Raw genomic sequence first — 16,818 nt, forward strand, 5'->3', positions numbered from 1 at the left:
CACGTTTTAGTGATCTCTTGTCCGATATCTTCGTTGTAAGATTGGAACCAATTTTGGGATGAAATGGTATCAAAGTAAGCTTACACAGTTAATAGTAGGGAAAGTTAATCATCAGTCTAGAGCGTTTGACTGATGTTAATCAATCGTTCTATTTTATCTTTATAATATTTACTATTGGAAAAGACAAGCAACAAAAAAAATGGAATTTAAAAATATTCACACGTATATTTTCAAACTGCAGCGTATATTCTCCGTCCCCTAACTGTCAAACTCTGTATGGGATTTTTTTTTGAAAATTTCAGTTAGGACGCAACCTGGCGTCTATTCAATCCTACGATGTCTATCGTACTGTCAAAAGTTTCATTATTTTGTTTGTTGCTGCGGATGTTTTGTTGATCCAAAAGAATCAAACGAGGACGCTCAATAAACCCTTTGCGAATTTGTACACTGCAAAAACATTGATTTGGACATATTGGTATGTAGAGAAGTTAGCTATATCGCAGTATCCAACCATCACGCAAAGCAATTTCATTTGTTGCAGCTGGACCAATGACGAACTCTACGTGCGCGGCTGCGAGTTGCTCGTACAACAGAAGAAATGTACGAAAGCTAAAACTCGACATCGTATTCCATACCTTCCCGCGTGATGCGCTACTGAGAAAGAAGTGGGTAAAGTTTTGCGGACGGGGCGCGGAATGGGTCCCGAAATCCAACGAAACCATATGCTCCGTTCATTTCAAAGAGGAAGATTATCAAATGGCCATGTCTCCGCTGATGAGAAGCTCTAACAGTTTCAGACGGCTACATTTAACCGGTTAGAACTAATCTCCGAATATGCAGGATGGTTAGGGTTTTTTAAATATTGCTTTTATCTTTCTTACCGTTATCATCCAGCGTTTCCATCGATTTTGAATGGAACACCTATGCCGATTGAGAAACGAAGACAAAGGGACGAGAAAGTGCGGCAACAACTTTTGGACGAGTTGTACAGCAAAGATGCTCTGATACGAGATAACGACCATTCGTATGATGACATCTATAATATAGACAACATAAAGGTGCGTTGTGTTACTCTAAACTAGTTCCATTATGACCTCTCAACTAACGCAGCTCTATTTTTTCAGCAAAAACAACCGAAGCCTTTGGATAATCCCGTCTATCGTTTGCAAAATTATCCCTATTTGTGCATGCTCTGCTTCAAAGATATTGTTGAAGAGCAGTCGTTCTCACCGTTCAATTCTTATCATGACGATCTGGAATGTACACTCGAGCAGATGTACGAAGAAGTTACTGGAGATCCAATGGATCAAGAGGTACTTTTGTTTGAACTTTACGTTTTGCTTTTGGTGCCATTAATATATTCATCACATAATGTTCTCTCATCCCTGCCTCATAAAGGAGCGTGCCAGTATCAATCATCTGCTGCCGGATAAGGTGTGCGAGGATTGCATGGAAGCACTCATCACCTGTTACCAATACCAAAAACAACTGAAATGTCTCAAAAAGTTCGCCACAGGCATGGCCTATTTGATACAAGGAAACAAAAAACCAATGCAAGCTCTCTACGGCGAGCAAGACACGTATCTGGTGAGCCTTTTGCAAAGTCTCAACATTTGCCAGGGATCCGAGGACAAAATGTCGTTCGCAAGATTGGAGCAAGAGGTCGCAACGTATCGTCTGGTTGTGCCACATGACCAGCTCGAACAGGATGAGGAAGAACAATTCATACCTTCAATCCCGATGGTTATTGATGAACATGATGAAAAATTTGACGAACTGATCGAGGAAGAATCTGTAATAGATATGGATTCATTATCAATTCCCTCAGCTCCCATCGAACTTTGTCGTAGCATATCGCCGCAGAAACTAACACCAGCACGTGGGCGACCGCGGAAAGGTCTGAAAGGTATAGACCCTAATGGTTACTTTGTCTGTCCCTATCCGGATGTATGTAAGCTGTGGTACCGGGATGAAGCCACGCTACAAAGTCACGTCCGTAATGATCATAAATTCTTCAAGTGCCGTAGCTGCGGTGCAAAGATAAAGTTCTATGATCTGTACAAAAAGCACGTCGAGAGTCATGCTATCGCACGGGCTTTACTGCTGTGCCATAATCAAAAGGGGTCGAATAAGGAAACAAAATGCAGTACCTGCCAGAAGGCATTTCAAAGGTATGGTGTATGAACGTTAGCAAGGCGACTGCAACTCCCATTTATCCTACATGCGCTCTTAATCTATTACAGTGAGGAACTTCTTCGGCGCCACGAAACGACCCATTCGGGAGAGCGAAACTACGTATGCGGCACGTGTCTCGGTGTTTATCTAACAGAGCAGGAGTACAGCAAACATAGATGTATGGCGCACATAGTGAAGCTAAGTTCTCAAAATAATTCCGCTCAGCAATCTAGCGATGAAAATTCGCAGACATAGATGCGTAGAGTATCTTGTCGCAGTGGATATAAGAGAAAAAATTTCATGTATTCTCGATATACGATTGCCCTAACAAGGGGCCAGCCAACCATGGCTGGAAGATAACAAAATTATCGATAAAAAACAATTAGACGTTTCGTTGCATTCGTTTTTGATAGCGCTTTCGGTAAAATCTGCGGACAGTTAAAATCGATAGAAAATATTTAAGAAAATACGTAAAACCGAATTGAATATAATGCTTTGACTTGAAATATGCATTTGAGAACTCCGAAAAGCTAGCTATTGCAAATTGCTAATAAAAATGAATTTATTTCGATATTTTTTTGATAAAAACGGAAGGAGCGTTTTGTCATTGGTGGCTTTGTCTGCCTTTCCCCTGACAGCTTCGACTACCTCAACGCACGCCCGTATGGTTGTGTTTTTGTTTACCTCGATTTTGAAGCCACCTCTAGACCGCTTGTGTTCGCGTACATTTACAAAACTATAACCATGCGCCCGAAGAAAAGGTCGATGTTAATTGAATTAAAGCGTGAAATCATAGAAAAGTATGAACAAGGTGCGCGAGTGACTGACTTGGCCAGGATGTACGGCCGTAGCACATCAACGATATGTGCCGTACTGAAACGAAAGGAGTTGATAAAGAATATGGCACCAGCTAAGGGCGTTAAAATAATGTCTAGGCTTCATAGCGCACTTCATAGCGAGATGGAGAAACTGCTGATGGCCTGGATGGCAAGGGAGCAGCAGAAAGGAGAAAACTTAACGCAACCCACCATATGTGATAAGGCCCGAGAAATTTACGGTGATTTGCTGAAACAGAACCTTCACCCAAACGAAGAACCAGAAGACATATTCAAGGCAAGTCGGGGCTGGTTTGTAAACTTTAGGAAAAGATTCGGCATTCATCCCGTCGTCAGCGATAGTGAGGCCCCAAAATCGGATGTGAAGTCGACGTTCCGATGGCACACCTACAACGCACCGTTATCCGAAATGATAGAAACCAAAGAAGATAACCCACATAAGGTCTGGCTGGATATCACTACGAGTAGCTTAGCCTCTGCATGGAATAATCTGTGGCTGGAGGCAGATGCTGAAACGGCCTTCGTAGCATTGGAACCCGAGGTGTTAGTTACAGAGGAGCCAGAAAAATCGATGGATCTGGAAGTGGATGAGAGTCGTGTGAAAGTCGAACTCGTCGAGGATCAGTTTCAAGACCCAACCGGGCAGATAGACGAGCTGCATTCGAAGCGGCATGTGGTGATTGATAGAAAAATTAGTCAGAAAGAAGAGTCAGATACGGGAGAGGATTTCGCCTCAACAGAAATAAAGGAGATCTTGGGAATGTAAAGGACAGTAGCAGCGTTTGTAGAAAGAAACCATCTCGAAATTGTTGTATCTGATAGTGCATTGGATAGTTCTTTATAACAATTTCAAGACGAAAAGGAACATTCTGTACTGATCGTCGCGAAGCAGCTGCGGCTCAAATCATTTAAACAGGAAGTCCTCAACTGCTGCTGCTGCTGCTTGATTGTGTTGTTTTCCAGCATCCTAAGCACAAACGAAACATCAAAGTAGCATTGAACATGGCTGTCAAAGCGAACTCCATGAAGGCGCCTTTTGCGTTCGTTTGTTTACGGTTTCAAAAGCGGGCAGTATAGCAACAAACAAGAACAAATTGAAATTGTTTCGTGAATTTGGAATACTGTTTGTTTATAAAACCATCCACTAAACAGTTCGGATTGTCTGTTGATGTACCATTCATCCCGGTACGTAAAATAAGAGAAGGCACAAGGTGAGTATTTTCCCGGAACTCTGGTAACACGCAAAACCAGTTCGCCAGAACGGTGAATCTTAATTCCTATTGTTGTTACGATGTTTAATTGCAGCATACGAGATGCCGAATTCCAAATGTGCAGCCGCATTCTGCAGCAACAAGCGTGCAGAGGCTAGAAAACGAAAACTGGACATCATCTTCCATGCCTTTCCATCGGAAGCGGCGTTAAGAACCAAATGGATACAGTTTTGCAAGCGTGGTGCAAATTGGACCCCTTACAAAACCGATGCCGTATGCTCTGTCCATTTCAAAAAGCATGACTATCAAATGGCCAACTCTCCGCGAGTGTGGAGTAAAAATCTTAGAAGACTTAACCTAAACGGTAAGCGTGGCTCTAATTTCCGCATGCCCCGAACTGGTTGCAGTATTTTTAATGTTTTCTTTTCTTAAGCTTTTCCCAGTGTTATGGCCGGGTCGGTTATTACCATTACGAAAAAGCAGAAACTTGACGAGCAAACACGTAAAAAGTTGTTGCAGGAACTCTATCACGACACGACACCAGATGAGTCGGCCATGGAGAAAGATCACACGTACAGCGAAGCGACATTAATCGAAGAATTGAAAGTACGATTCATTGTTCGTCTTTTGTTTCGAAAAGTGCAATTTCGAATTTACATTTACAAGGGTTTGCTGCAAGCTGTTGGATTGCGGTTAAAGTAATAGTAACGTTTGTTCTACCTTCCCAGGACACATCGCTAATGTTGCAGAAGATTGTTTACCGGTTGCAACGATTTCCGAACGTTTGTGCGTTATGCTTTAAAGCCATCGCTGATGAGAAAACGTTCTCACCGTTCGCATATTATCACGACGAGCTGGAGTGTACGATCGAGCAGAAGTTTGAAGAATTCGCTGGAGTTTCAATGACTCAAGAGGTTTGAAAGATCGCGTGTTCTTTCGTTGCCATGATTAATGTATTGTAACATAATGTTCATTTCACACACCCCAATAGGATCGTGCAAGTCTTAACCATCTGCTGCCGGATAAGGTATGCGTGGATTGTCTGGAAGCACTGGTCATATTCCATCAATACCAACGACAATTGGAATGTATGCGAAAGTTCAGCACAGGACTGGCCCATCTGCTGAAGGGAAACAAAAACCCGTTACAAGATCTATATGAAGAGCAGGGAGCACATTTGGTGAATGTGCTGAAAAGTTTGAACATATGCCATGGATCGGAGGATAAGATAACATTTGAACGGTTGGAGCAAGAGGTGGCAACATATGGACGAGTGAGAAAGTTCACCGTATTCAATCAGGTTTATTCTGTGGATAAGTTTCAAACGGATGCTAATATAGAGTCACAGGAAGTCATATCCCAACGCCGGACCAATGTGCGACGATCACCGGAACAAGAAAGGGACGATAATTATGAGATCAAGAAATGGATTTGTCCATATGAAGACATCTGTAGAGAATGGTTTCTGGATGAAGCGTCTCGCCAGGAACACGTTCGCGATTGCCACAAATGTTTCAAGTGCCCTACCTGCGGTGCAAAGATAAAGTTTTACGATCTGTACAAAAAACACGTCGAGAGTCACGCTGTCGCAAGGGCTCTGTTGTTGTCGCATAATAACAAGAGACCCAAGCAAAAGCTGTGGAATTGTGGCAGTTGTAGTAAAGCTTTTCGAAGGTGTGTGGCTATCTGGCAGCTCGAAATACCTATTCGTAACTATAACTCAATCCTACTTTTATATCTTACAGTGAGGATCTCCTCAATTGTCACGAAAAGATTCACAGTGCCTCGAAGCATTTTGTGTGTCGAGTCTGTCTTGGTGTGTTTGTTAGTAAGGATAATTTCTATAATCATAAGTGTATTCCATCGTCCACGTCCATTCAACGGAAGCATCCATCAGTGCAGGTAAGTTTGGGTTGGGATGAAAACACCCTATGGACCTAACCTCAGTGAACCTAACACGCTCTTTTCAGGATGATTTTCAGTATAAATTAGGGGAAGATTCCAGTTCCAGTGGAAACGAATTACACACCGCCTCGCCGAATAACTCATCAGGAAATGACGAGCTGCTCAGTATCGAAATTCTTCAGTAAACCAGAGCTACTCAGTGATACTAATTAACAAATAAGTAATTCTACACGTTTCTGAGACATGAACCTGGTTCATGGTTATTGACAAGAAAATGGTTGATATGAATTATAAAGTCACAGTAACGTCGACCTAGATTAAGTGTACGATGTACAAAGACTGTAGCAGGTTCAATGGCGTTTATCCTCCAACGGAATGATATGGCGCTCCTCGGTATACAGCTCTAAAGCATCCTGCAGTACACCATAACTGCCGAACGGTAGTGCAAGGTACCTAGGCAAACAAGAACAAACCAATACGTGTAAAATAAAATATCATGGATTTAATTGCAAAATATTATATTTGCAGCACACCTTTAAATGTTTCCACGCGGGTTTTTGACATTGAAAGAAATTATTCTCATTTAAACTGAAAACATTCAATTCAAATTAAATAAGTTGTGAACTGAGCATATTGTCTTCCAAGCGACTGTTCGATGCGTATCATGAAGCAGATGGCTACATCTTGAAAACGTCACGCTCCTCTTGATGGTAAACAACTGGGAATACAACAATCTCGCTTCCCCAAAACCAAATAGGCTGCAGCGTAACATATTTTGTACATCTTCGATAAAAACGAGCTACCACGGTGAACTTGCACGGTAAGAGACTCAAGATTCGTTACAATTGTATTTAAAGTTAACTAATTCTGACCGCCAGCATAGTTGTGATCGGGATTTATTTCCAAAGAAAAACATGTTCTCTAACACAAGCTTCTGGAGCGTCCATTGTAGTGAGTAATAAAAGAACAGAAGCTAAACCGAACTAGACTTTATTCAGCCGTAGCCACTTATCGGTAAACATCGATTTCCTTCGAATGCCTTTTTCTATCGAATGTGTAAAGTATGCACCGTCACATTCCGGAAAGTGTAACTCGCGATATGGTCACAACCCCAGGTGGTCTCGAACAGTGGTCTACAGTGTAGAGTAGAAGAAGAATTATCAAACTTTAGCTATTTATCCTCAATTTTGTTACAGCACTTTGGTCGGGTGTATTCGGGCTACAATAGAGAAAATTGTGCATGCAATTGAATAGAAAACAGTCCAGGTGCCTTTTCAATTTGGGTAAAAGCTTCCAGTAAACGATATACGACGCGTGAGCACAGATCCGGTCGACGAAGAAAACTCCACCAACTTGTTTTACACTTAATGCCTTAACCCCTTTCGCTGGTTAAATCAGAATACGTACTGGGAAATGGACGAAACACGCATGCTTGACAGCACTGCCGTAGGGCGATCGCAACCCGCTCAAAACTATGATCAATACGCTGCGGCGGATATGAAAAAATTCTATCCACCCGGTGCCCCCATTACCAATGCACCGCAAAATACGGAAGGTTCATCGCTTCAGCTGCACTTTGCCTCACTCGCTGGTTTGGATTTGGGCAAAAGGATAGGTCAACCGGGCGAGCGTATTGATATGTATTTCAAAAATCCCTACAATACCGAAAGCGAGGAGGATGAACCACCGGGAGCGGCGGGTAATGGTACGCATGTGCCAGCGGTCAATGCGGCCAAAGCGAAACAACCCCGGAAACGCAACGGTTCCGGGAAACGTAAACAAAAGTCGCCGAAAGTGGAGTCTCCCGCAGAAATAGCGCTGCGCAAGTTCCCCTGTCCGGAGTGTCCACTATCGTTTAAGACCGGTTACCATCTGAAGCGTCACCATGCGACCATTCATCAGGATCAACGGTTTCCATGCACGGTGTGCCACACGTCGTATGGCCGGCGTGAGAAGCTGCGTGCACATCTGGAACTCATCCACAAGGTAGATCACTGGCGCGAATGCGGTACTGGGTGCATATCTCATGAGCAGGTATTTTTTTTTTTAATTTCCCTACTATAAAACTATAGATTCAAAGCTACTTCGTGTGTGAAATCTGCCTGGTGTCGTACGAGAGTGACGATCTGCTACAGCGGCATGTTTACCGCCACGAGAACCCGAAACCACTCGAGTGTGGCACGTGTTTGACCCCGAATGCCCGCACGTCGGATGGGAATTATGGTGGAAATCATATCTGCATCACGTACCAGAACAATTACGAATGCTGTGGGAAAGATTTCGGCTACCATTACTATTACAACAGGCACATGTTGACGGTGCACAACATAAAAACGAACGCGCGGGTTAAATTGCCCAAGGGCACGCTCCTCAGCCAGTTTCGTGCAATGCGCTCGTCGAGAGTATCGTGAAATGGGCTGTCACAATTTTCGTTCCGTACACGAGAGGAAACACCACTGTTGCGAAGATTGCTTTAGTATATTAGTCTTATGGATGCTGCGCTTTTCGTCCAGGTGACAAAATTTAGCAGTTTATAATAATAGTTTTAAACCCGTAAATCTCAAACAAGTCCAGGAATTTTGAACGTTTTCTGCGTGACAGCAACATAGTCGAATAACCAGGGCTAGGGATACAAGATTTAGTGCGTAGTGTTAAGCTGATCGTTTAATAAGTCTCAGTAATCCATAGTAAAACCATTTGACCACAGACACACTATCGGTTTAGGGTTTCGATAGGCATGATCTATCAATCAAGTTACAATAGGATTAAGATTTCCTTTTCTCCTCCTTCTTAGACCCTTTTTTACAGTTCAACCTCAGGAGGTCTTACAAGCCTGCCGTTGCTGGTCTATCTTGATGACTCCATAGCTGTATAATTGGTCCTGCGCACTTGAAGATGTGTCGGTGTAGTAGGATTCGGTATCAGTCCTGTCGTGTGAAGACACAGTACGACTACTCCACAAAACTATCTCAAGCCGTTAGGATTTAGGAAAAGGATTTTACATAAGGTAAAATTCACTGTTACAATCATAAGCAGACACCACAGACAAGCACCGATTAGACTGGAGGTTAAAAATGTAAACTCTTAGAAAAAGATCAGTAGATGAATCGTCTAATTGGTTATTCAGCACTAAGACTAATGTAAACCGACCCTTCAGATGGAGAGAGTGTAACAGAGAGCTGTTTCGTGGTGTTGCGAAGTATTAAACATCAAACTAGTAACATTTTACTTTCTCAAATGTGCGTTTGCAGCTAGATTATTTTAATCGAAATTGATTTTAAAACAACCCGTGTTTGCGATAGGGTGTGTAAACAACAACAAAAAACAGTCTGAAGTTTACAAAACATCTATTTGAGTTTGTATATAAGTCCATATTTTCGCTAGTATACTATTTATCGGTGAATAAAAACCACATCGCAAAGAGTGAACAAAGCAGGTGGGTTTCGTTTTTCAAAGGACATGTCATCCGTAGTAGTAAAATGGCGAAGAAAGGAAAGGACGGTTGTATCTCCTTCCAAAGATTCGTCTTTATTATTTATCCATTTGCTGATAATGTGGAGATGGGGGACATAATCATAATCCGGAGTTGGGAGAAATTGAAATATTTAATCAAACATATATGTCTAACGGTTATGTAGCTTCCATCTCGAACGCTAACAACTTCTACCTACCAAACTACGACCGGGATTATAATTGGTTTAAAATAATAGTGATTTAAAAACAAAAGCTCATAACTCCTTCTAATTTCGTCTCGCCTATCAGTACTTAACCGGGGACGAGTTAAAAGGGATGAGTGTGTGTTGGTGGCGCAGCAAGGGGAAAACGCATTTGCTTTAACATATACTCATGTTCACGTACATCTACTAATAATTATGCTCCACTAAGGGTTGCTCCGCCCGACATCAATTCACTATTGGGACTTGAAGCCCGTCCGCTTCCGGTCTTATGAAGCCGTCACTTCGGTTGACGAGTTACCATCCGAGCAGGCTGAGGCGTTTGAACCGCAGATATTACTGGGGACTGGGGAGAAGATAGTTTAAACAACGACAGCCGTACCTATACTACAGTGTATAACAAAATAAACAGCCAAGTCCGGCTAGCAAACACATAAAGGCAATTATCCTGCGATAGCACTTGCAGGAAGGATATACTCCGTGGTGTATCCTTTCTAAGCAGGCTCGGAGAAGATAATTTCTTGTTTGTTTGTTGTTTCTTTTCTCAGCACACATGTTTTTCCGCTTTGCAACCACTTACATTGTGTCGTCGTGGTTACATGAGCTTCAGACGGCCATTTTGGGGGGTAATTGATTTTTTTTATTAATATTTGATTTCACTTTAATTACAAAAGAAAAGAGCAGAACAAAATACCTGTTGTAATCCTAGCGTGTTTTTTGTTGTTTAAATCTGTTCTTATTAACTTGTTTCCGTTTCAGATAGAAAAGAATAAGAAAACGAGCGAAAAACAAAGGAGCATAGATAGAATGTGGGAGAGCCGCCAACCCTGGGTTAAAATGAGAAAAGTTTAGCATAAGTTGATTATGTTTTACAAAAATAATTATATTCAAAAGTGGTATAGATGAGCAGAAAGAAAGAAAGAAAGAAGGACTTGGGAGAAAATTATTGAAAAGGAAATAATAAAACATGTGCGAAAAAACATTTCACAAATCCAAATACAGGTTTGAGTGGGTAATTGAAATTAAGATATCAATTTTTCCCGCGAAAGTTGGAATAAAAAATGTTGTGAAAGAAGGGAAATTAACCAACGAAGAGCGACACATGAAGATAGAAAACAATAGATTTAGCTAGTCACACTTTCGCTGTCGCTATGTTGCTTGTCCATTTGACGACCCGAAAACAAATGCAAAGCCCTATGTGGTGGATGTGAAGATGCGATGACCTTCTAGCGATACTAAACCATCAACTGCATAACTACTTCCCATGTACTACAAGAACAAAACATAAAAAAACATGGTTTGCTTCACAACTTTGTATCTTTCGCGGTAGTTTGCTTTGTTTTGTCCCTTTTTCATGCCGAACAATGTTCGACCACTCGATACACCAGCGTGTGATCGATCGATAACGATTATTAGTATCCAGTACGCTCACGCATCGCAGAACTAGAGCCGGGCAGGGTATGGGAACGCCGAGCGGGTTTGGTAAGGATGTGTTCAATTGTCTAATGCTCTTCGAACCATTGTCGGGAGGGGGTATATTTCATTTGCTTCGCATTATCCTGTCGCCTGTATTATCCTGTCGTTCGAATGTATAGCGTGCCATGTACTAGTTGCCTGGTAGTATATGACCGTGCCGTCAAATATGAAAAAACATTAAACGGCCTACTTGTTTTCCAGTTGTATCGCTTTCGTCAATACGAGCAAAGATTACAGTTGGGAAAACATGGTAAGCGTGGGATGGAGGAACGCAATTTCAAAGTCGCAAAGTATGGTCGAATTAATCCTTTGCTTATATTTATCTGAATGCTGCTAGTTGCTGATGTTGCTCAAAATTGTTTCCTAGCCTGCAATATGTTGTTACGATTCTAGTTCTGTGTTCGGTGGTCTTTCCTGATGTTCGTTTGACTATCGCTGTATTTTTTTTTGGCCCGATCTATCGGAATGATTTTCTGTTTGGGAGATGCTAGCTTCAGCGAAACAACAATTCCGTGTTGTTTGTTTGCTACTGCCGTTAGAATCTCCTTTCAAGGTTAGCCATTTTTGCCTTGCAATGCTTGTTTTGCTAATAATCGATGTTATACGCGTCTCTAGATTTTCCTGATTGAGTTGGAGGAGCTGGGATGGGTGTAAAAAGGGAAAATGCATGAAAGGTTACTTTTCTTTTACGTTCTTATCTGCTCCCGTGTACTTCTCTCCTTCTTTCCTAGCAATCGCTCCACTTCATTTTTTGCAACTATCCCTCAACTGTTTATGTATCGTTTTTGTTTTTATCTTCTGCTACAATGTTAAATTCTCCTGGTTTAGCATTTGAGAATCTACTCTAAAATATTCCCTTTTTTAACTTTTAGGGCTATTCATCTTCCTCTACCAGATTTTTTTAAATCCCTTTTTTTACTGTTTTTGTTCTTCATCAATATGCCGATTTTTCTCTGCTGGATAGCGAATCTGTGTGCGCGCACTGGACACCGCTTCCGGATTGGAGGACTTGTCCAGCGAGCGCACACACAAATACACAAACACTCCGTTACACATTCTCTCAAACGTTACTCGGTTTTAAGCGCGCTACTTACTCTTCATTTTCGCTCGACACCTCCCCGGCGCTCGGTCATAACCGTCCCGCCTTCGGCCACATTCCACCCACGGCCCGTCGGTGGTTGAAGGTAACCAGCGAGATGTACGCGCCACATCCGCCCAGCAGCATTCGTGTCAAACGCGATCCACCAGCCATAACGAATGGCCGTTTGCTACCGAGCCATCCGTTCTCTTGCTGCCAACAGCGGTGGAAACGCTCTCGGTGTTGCGCTGCCGGTAAAGATACGCTGTGACGGAAGGGCGCGACACTGCAGACAGACATGACGGGGGAGGGCAGGGCGCTTATTTAGTTGGTGCCGCCCTTGGCGGACGAGGTCGGCGGTGGCGGCATCTGCCCGTTGACGATGATGGCAAAGTACGGATGCTCCATGGCCTCCCGCGCGGTCAAACGCTCGAAGTGATCGTAGCGCAGCAGCTTGTCGAGAAAGTCGAGCCCTTCCGGCGACACCAGATGCTGGTTCTCCGAGTGAACGAAGCGTTCCCATCGCTTGCGCGAGTGGCGCGACAGGATGTCGTTGAAGCGCGGATCTAGCTCGATATTGTATTTGTCCAGATACGCGAACAGGTCCTCGGTACCGAGCACCTTCGCGATGCGCACGAGCTGATCATAGTTGTCGTGTCCGTGGAAGAACGGCTCCTTGCGGAAGATCATGGACGCGAGCATGCAGCCGAGCGACCACATATCGAGCGAATAGTCGTACATCTGGTAGTCGACCAACAGCTCCGGACCCTTGAAGTAGCGGCTCGCGACCCGCACGTTGTACTCCTGGCCCGGATGGTAGAACTCGGCCAGGCCCCAGTCGATCAGGCGCAGCTTGCGATTCTCGTGGTCGATCATCACGTTGTGTGGCTTCACGTCACGGTGCATGATGCCCAGGCTGTGGCAGTAGTCGAGCGCCTTCAGCAGCTCGTACAGATAGTACCGGATGTCGTAATCGCTGAGCGTTTGGTAGAGCTGCTTGAAGTCGGTATTGTTCACATGCTCGAAGATGAGTGCCGGCGTGCGGGAGACCGGATCCTTCACCACCGCCAGCAGCGTGATGATGTTGGTACCGCCCCGGAGATTCTCGAGGATCTTGATTTCGCGTTTGATCTTTTTCTTCTTGACCGGCTTCAGAATTTTCACCACGCACTTCTCGTTGCTCGTCATTTTGATCGCCTCGAACACCTCGCTATACTTGCCCCGGCCCAGTTTCCGCACTAGCTGGTAGTCATCCTGGTTTACCCAATCGACGATGTAGTTCTCGTAGTCCCAATATTCACGTGGTTTATGCGAATTTACATCCGCGTACACCCTGGCACTGCTCGGCAGCGTCATTCTGCTGGTGGCCGTCGCTGGAAACTTTGGGCTGGAGTCGCTTTTTTCACCTTCTGCTCGCCGTTTTGTATCGGTTTTTCGACTTTTCTCTTGGCCGTCCCTGCTGCGCGCTGCTGTTGCTGCTGTTGGTCTTTACTTTTTTTCCTACGGCAACTTTTCTTCCCTCTCCAAAAAGGGCTGCCAAAAGACAAACGTCGCAAACGTTGTATGACAAGCGCGCTTGACAGCGTGTGAGCTGGTTTGCAATGCGTAGTTGTGTACTTTCAACCAGATGCATCGTCATCTAATGGCGCCAAAATGCTAATTTCGACCATCAAAAAGAAAAGGATTTGGAACTAAAATAAGCTATATTTTTTAATGGCGATTGAGAAATAGTTCTCTCGCCATTGAGAACCTTTCGTTGTACTATTCTGTTGCAAATCACGCAACCTCAGTTGAGTGCGGGAGGACCAAACTATCAATGAAATTAACAATTTTTTTACCGGCATACTATTGTTTCGGTAGTATTTTGGCTAGTACCATCGATAAATGCTTGGTCACGAAAACAGAAATGGCAAACAGCTTCTTCAGAAAATATTTTAGGGGGCAAATGGCAAGCGATGGCAGCCAAAACGGAAACTGGTAACAATTTGTGCGAAGTATTCAGAATCGCAGATGTAAACGCCTCACCAGCGAAGCGTCGAACGAAAACAAAAACTTCTGCACAGGGTGGACAACTAGCACAGTGTTTATGTTTTGTGATACGATTTTTGTGCCTCATTTTTAGAATTTACCTTCATGATTGCTTTTGTACAATGACCGTGTTTAATCTGCTTACGTTTCCCAACGTTTGTCGAGCATGTCTGCAATCGGTACATCCCGATCAGATGGTCACACTCGATACGCATCGTCCACTGTTGGAGGAAACGATCTCTACATTCCTGCAGGATATCTCATTCAAACTGCCTGCGGCTGTTATACCATTTCTACCCACTTCCGTGTGCATCGCGTGCCTAGAGGTGATGGAATTCTTCAGCAAATATAGACGTAAAATCAATCATCTGCATGAGTTTCTAGTTGCCCTGGTAGGGGTAAAGCTAGGGGACGAACGACCACTGCGAGACCTGTTTGAAAGCAAAACAGAACAACTGGAGATGCTGTTCCGGGACTTGGATCTTTGCAACAAGATAGATGTAGGAGTGAACGATCTGTTGGCTGAGTACAATCAATATGTGATTGGTGCCATGGAAGTATCAAGCGAGCACGAGCCGGATGAATCTTTAGAGCAAGAGTTCTCGGTTTACGACACAGAGGTAACAAGCGAAGCGGCAAAATCGGAGCCGGTTCGAGCTAAACGGTTGAAAATAGAGTTTGAATCGGCTGAACACAACGATATCGAAGGCGAAACGGTGTCGGATGAGAATGAGGAAGCGTCCAAAGACACATCTGGGCAAAAAGTCAAATCACAACGGAAACAGTTTCAGTGTGATCAATGTTCCTATAAGACGATGTTTACCATTGCTCACACTATCCACATGAACAAGCATAAACAGAATGAAGGCAAAGTTGGGTACATATGTAGCAATCCGTACTGCTTGCAGTTGTTCGATACAGCCAAAGAACTCAGCCAGCACAAAATGAGCAATCCACACAATGTATACGTGTGCGAAATTTGTGGCAACTTGTTAAAGCACCGGATTTCGCTGGAAGTGCACCTGGAGCGACACGGCGGCATCACACACTTCCAGTGTAAGTACTGTACGTCATCGTTTCATACCAAAACGGAGCTACAAAATCATATTGCGGCCATGCACATCAGCGATGATCGCGCAGAGTGCCAGATTTGCGGTGCAGTGTTTACCAGCAATAAGCTACTCAAGCAGCACACGAATTCCCACGTTACGGAGCGTAACTATCACTGTTTGAATTGCAAGCGGTCATTTAAAACGCAACATCATTTAAACCGTCACTCCAAAGCCGTTCATTCGGATGTGCGGTATGAGTGTGAGCACTGCGATGTTTCATATAGCAGGCGGGATAAGTTGCGGATGCATGTGGAGAAAGCACACAAGGTTTTTTTTCTAAAGCGTTAATACGTTCATACGTAATATAAAGAGTGACCAAATTTTACATTCCAGATACAAACATACTTTGTGTGCGATATTTGCCTTCGATCGTTCAACAATGATGAAGCACTGCAAGAGCACAGCACTCACCACAAACACCCCCAGCATCTGGAATGTGGAATCTGCTTGGTGGTATGCTTGACTGAAAAAGATTTCAACAGACACACGTGCATTACCTACCAGGATAATTATATTTGCTGTGGGCACGATTTTAAGCATCATCTGGTGTACAACAGGCACATGATGCGTCACGGCATCAAGGTGAATGCAAGGGTAAGGCCAAAATCGAATACACTGATTGGAATCGAAAGGGCGCAGCGTACAGCAGCCGCATCTCGATCGTCGAAATATTGTCTGCGGAGTGTAACGAATGAAACGGTAAGTATTCATTACTTCAACCCTTTTTATGCAGCGTTATATGAAGAAAGTGAACTGTTTTCCATGTGCTTTTCTTTTTGCGATAGGAGACACCGCTAAAGTATAATTGTGTGGAATGTGGGAAACTTTTCCGTACTATCAAGGAGCGGAATCAGCATACGTGTTCCGTGTTGATAGATGAGATTATAGAGACATTAGAAGGCAGTGAATGAATTGTACCTTTTTGTAAATTTTCATCAACTGCAAACATCTGATCTCTGTCTGTCTGTCTCTGGCCATAAGCAAATGCGGCAGTTCAGCAATGTTCAAGATAAAATCACCGATAGATTGTCGGTATTAAGTAAAGTAAATCAGGCCTACCAACGATAAAATACTCAAGAGGCTCCAATCGAATCGTGCAAATAAAGATCAATTGACAAAAATGACATGAATATCGGTACTATATAAGTTCCATATAGTCCCAGTTTCGTTCGTTGCGATAGTTGTTTGGAGTAGAGAAAGTAGAGAACATCAAACCTCTGGACATTGTTGGATTCACCATCAATTTGGTATTTAGTTCGTTGATCTTCAGTCCTAATAAGCTAAAAGATTTATAGATTTCGGATCTTAAAGCTTCTAAAACAC

The 16,818-nt window shown here is 43.4% G+C and overlaps 6 protein-coding genes across 6 annotated transcripts; 5 read left to right on the top strand and 1 right to left on the bottom strand.

Moving 5' to 3' along the window:
• Nucleotides 1-337: 337 nt before the first annotated feature.
• Nucleotides 338-2,641, top strand: LOC128303689 (uncharacterized). The gene is made up of 6 exons (XM_053040733.1): nt 338-475; nt 542-814; nt 895-1,058; nt 1,125-1,313; nt 1,399-2,171; nt 2,244-2,641. The coding sequence occupies exons 2-6, from the start codon at nt 550-552 to the stop codon at nt 2,428-2,430; spliced, it is 1,578 nt and encodes a 525-aa protein (XP_052896693.1). The 5' UTR covers nt 338-475; nt 542-549; the 3' UTR covers nt 2,431-2,641.
• Nucleotides 2,642-2,832: 191 nt separating this feature from the next.
• Nucleotides 2,833-3,890, top strand: LOC128303381 (tigger transposable element-derived protein 1-like). The gene has a single exon (XM_053040314.1). The coding sequence runs from the start codon at nt 2,920-2,922 to the stop codon at nt 3,775-3,777; it is 858 nt and encodes a 285-aa protein (XP_052896274.1). The 5' UTR covers nt 2,833-2,919; the 3' UTR covers nt 3,778-3,890.
• An 8-nt stretch (nt 3,891-3,898) lies between these two features.
• Nucleotides 3,899-6,535, top strand: LOC128303380 (uncharacterized). Its single transcript, XM_053040313.1, has 7 exons — nt 3,899-4,222; nt 4,317-4,586; nt 4,656-4,828; nt 4,951-5,136; nt 5,214-5,896; nt 5,968-6,124; nt 6,193-6,535. Exons 2-7 carry the CDS (start codon nt 4,325-4,327, stop codon nt 6,310-6,312), a joined length of 1,581 nt encoding a protein of 526 aa, XP_052896273.1. The 5' UTR covers nt 3,899-4,222; nt 4,317-4,324; the 3' UTR covers nt 6,313-6,535.
• Nucleotides 6,536-6,869: 334 nt separating this feature from the next.
• On the top strand, nt 6,870-9,543 carry LOC128300348 (zinc finger protein 99-like). Its single transcript, XM_053036372.1, has 3 exons — nt 6,870-6,947; nt 7,324-8,113; nt 8,200-9,543. Exons 2-3 carry the CDS (start codon nt 7,541-7,543, stop codon nt 8,536-8,538), a joined length of 912 nt encoding a protein of 303 aa, XP_052892332.1. The 5' UTR covers nt 6,870-6,947; nt 7,324-7,540; the 3' UTR covers nt 8,539-9,543.
• Nucleotides 9,544-9,641: 98 nt separating this feature from the next.
• On the bottom strand, nt 9,642-13,869 carry LOC128300347 (casein kinase II subunit alpha). Its single transcript, XM_053036370.1, has 2 exons — nt 12,372-13,869; nt 9,642-10,147 (listed from the first exon to the last, which is right to left on the bottom strand). Exon 1 carries the CDS (start codon nt 13,709-13,711, stop codon nt 12,680-12,682), a length of 1,032 nt encoding a protein of 343 aa, XP_052892330.1. The 5' UTR covers nt 13,712-13,869; the 3' UTR covers nt 9,642-10,147; nt 12,372-12,679.
• Nucleotides 13,870-14,429: 560 nt separating this feature from the next.
• Nucleotides 14,430-16,451, top strand: LOC128303629 (zinc finger protein 25-like). The gene is made up of 3 exons (XM_053040637.1): nt 14,430-15,762; nt 15,829-16,194; nt 16,281-16,451. Exons 1-3 carry the CDS (start codon nt 14,506-14,508, stop codon nt 16,404-16,406), a joined length of 1,749 nt encoding a protein of 582 aa, XP_052896597.1. The 5' UTR covers nt 14,430-14,505; the 3' UTR covers nt 16,407-16,451.
• Nucleotides 16,452-16,818: the final 367 nt, after the last annotated feature.

This window comes from Anopheles moucheti, chromosome 3 (genome assembly GCF_943734755.1).
Source record: "Anopheles moucheti chromosome 3, idAnoMoucSN_F20_07, whole genome shotgun sequence".
NCBI lineage: Eukaryota > Metazoa > Arthropoda > Insecta > Diptera > Culicidae > Anopheles > Anopheles moucheti.

Bases quoted from the DNA above. Each gene is read 5' to 3' on its own strand.
- LOC128303380 (XM_053040313.1), top strand. From the start codon at position 4,325: ATGCCGAATTCCAAATGTGCAGCCGCATTCTGCAGCAACAAGCGTGCA. The intron at 4,587-4,655 runs GTAAGCGTGGCT...TCTTTTCTTAAG, and splicing joins TAGAAGACTTAACCTAAACG to CTTTTCCCAGTGTTATGGCC. The intron at 6,125-6,192 runs GTAAGTTTGGGT...CGCTCTTTTCAG, and splicing joins GGAAGCATCCATCAGTGCAG to GATGATTTTCAGTATAAATT.
- LOC128300348 (XM_053036372.1), top strand. From the start codon at position 7,541: ATGGACGAAACACGCATGCTTGACAGCACTGCCGTAGGGCGATCGCAA. The intron at 8,114-8,199 runs GTAGATCACTGG...ATAAAACTATAG, and splicing joins ATCTGGAACTCATCCACAAG to ATTCAAAGCTACTTCGTGTG.
- LOC128303381 (XM_053040314.1), top strand. From the start codon at position 2,920: ATGCGCCCGAAGAAAAGGTCGATGTTAATTGAATTAAAGCGTGAAATC.
- LOC128303629 (XM_053040637.1), top strand. From the start codon at position 14,506: ATGACCGTGTTTAATCTGCTTACGTTTCCCAACGTTTGTCGAGCATGT. The intron at 15,763-15,828 runs GTTTTTTTTCTA...TTTACATTCCAG, and splicing joins ATGTGGAGAAAGCACACAAG to ATACAAACATACTTTGTGTG. The intron at 16,195-16,280 runs GTAAGTATTCAT...TTTTTGCGATAG, and splicing joins GGAGTGTAACGAATGAAACG to GAGACACCGCTAAAGTATAA.
- LOC128300347 (XM_053036370.1), bottom strand. From the start codon at position 13,711: ATGACGCTGCCGAGCAGTGCCAGGGTGTACGCGGATGTAAATTCGCAT.
- LOC128303689 (XM_053040733.1), top strand. From the start codon at position 550: ATGACGAACTCTACGTGCGCGGCTGCGAGTTGCTCGTACAACAGAAGA. The intron at 1,314-1,398 runs GTACTTTTGTTT...TGCCTCATAAAG, and splicing joins GAGATCCAATGGATCAAGAG to GAGCGTGCCAGTATCAATCA. The intron at 2,172-2,243 runs GTATGGTGTATG...AATCTATTACAG, and splicing joins TGCCAGAAGGCATTTCAAAG to TGAGGAACTTCTTCGGCGCC.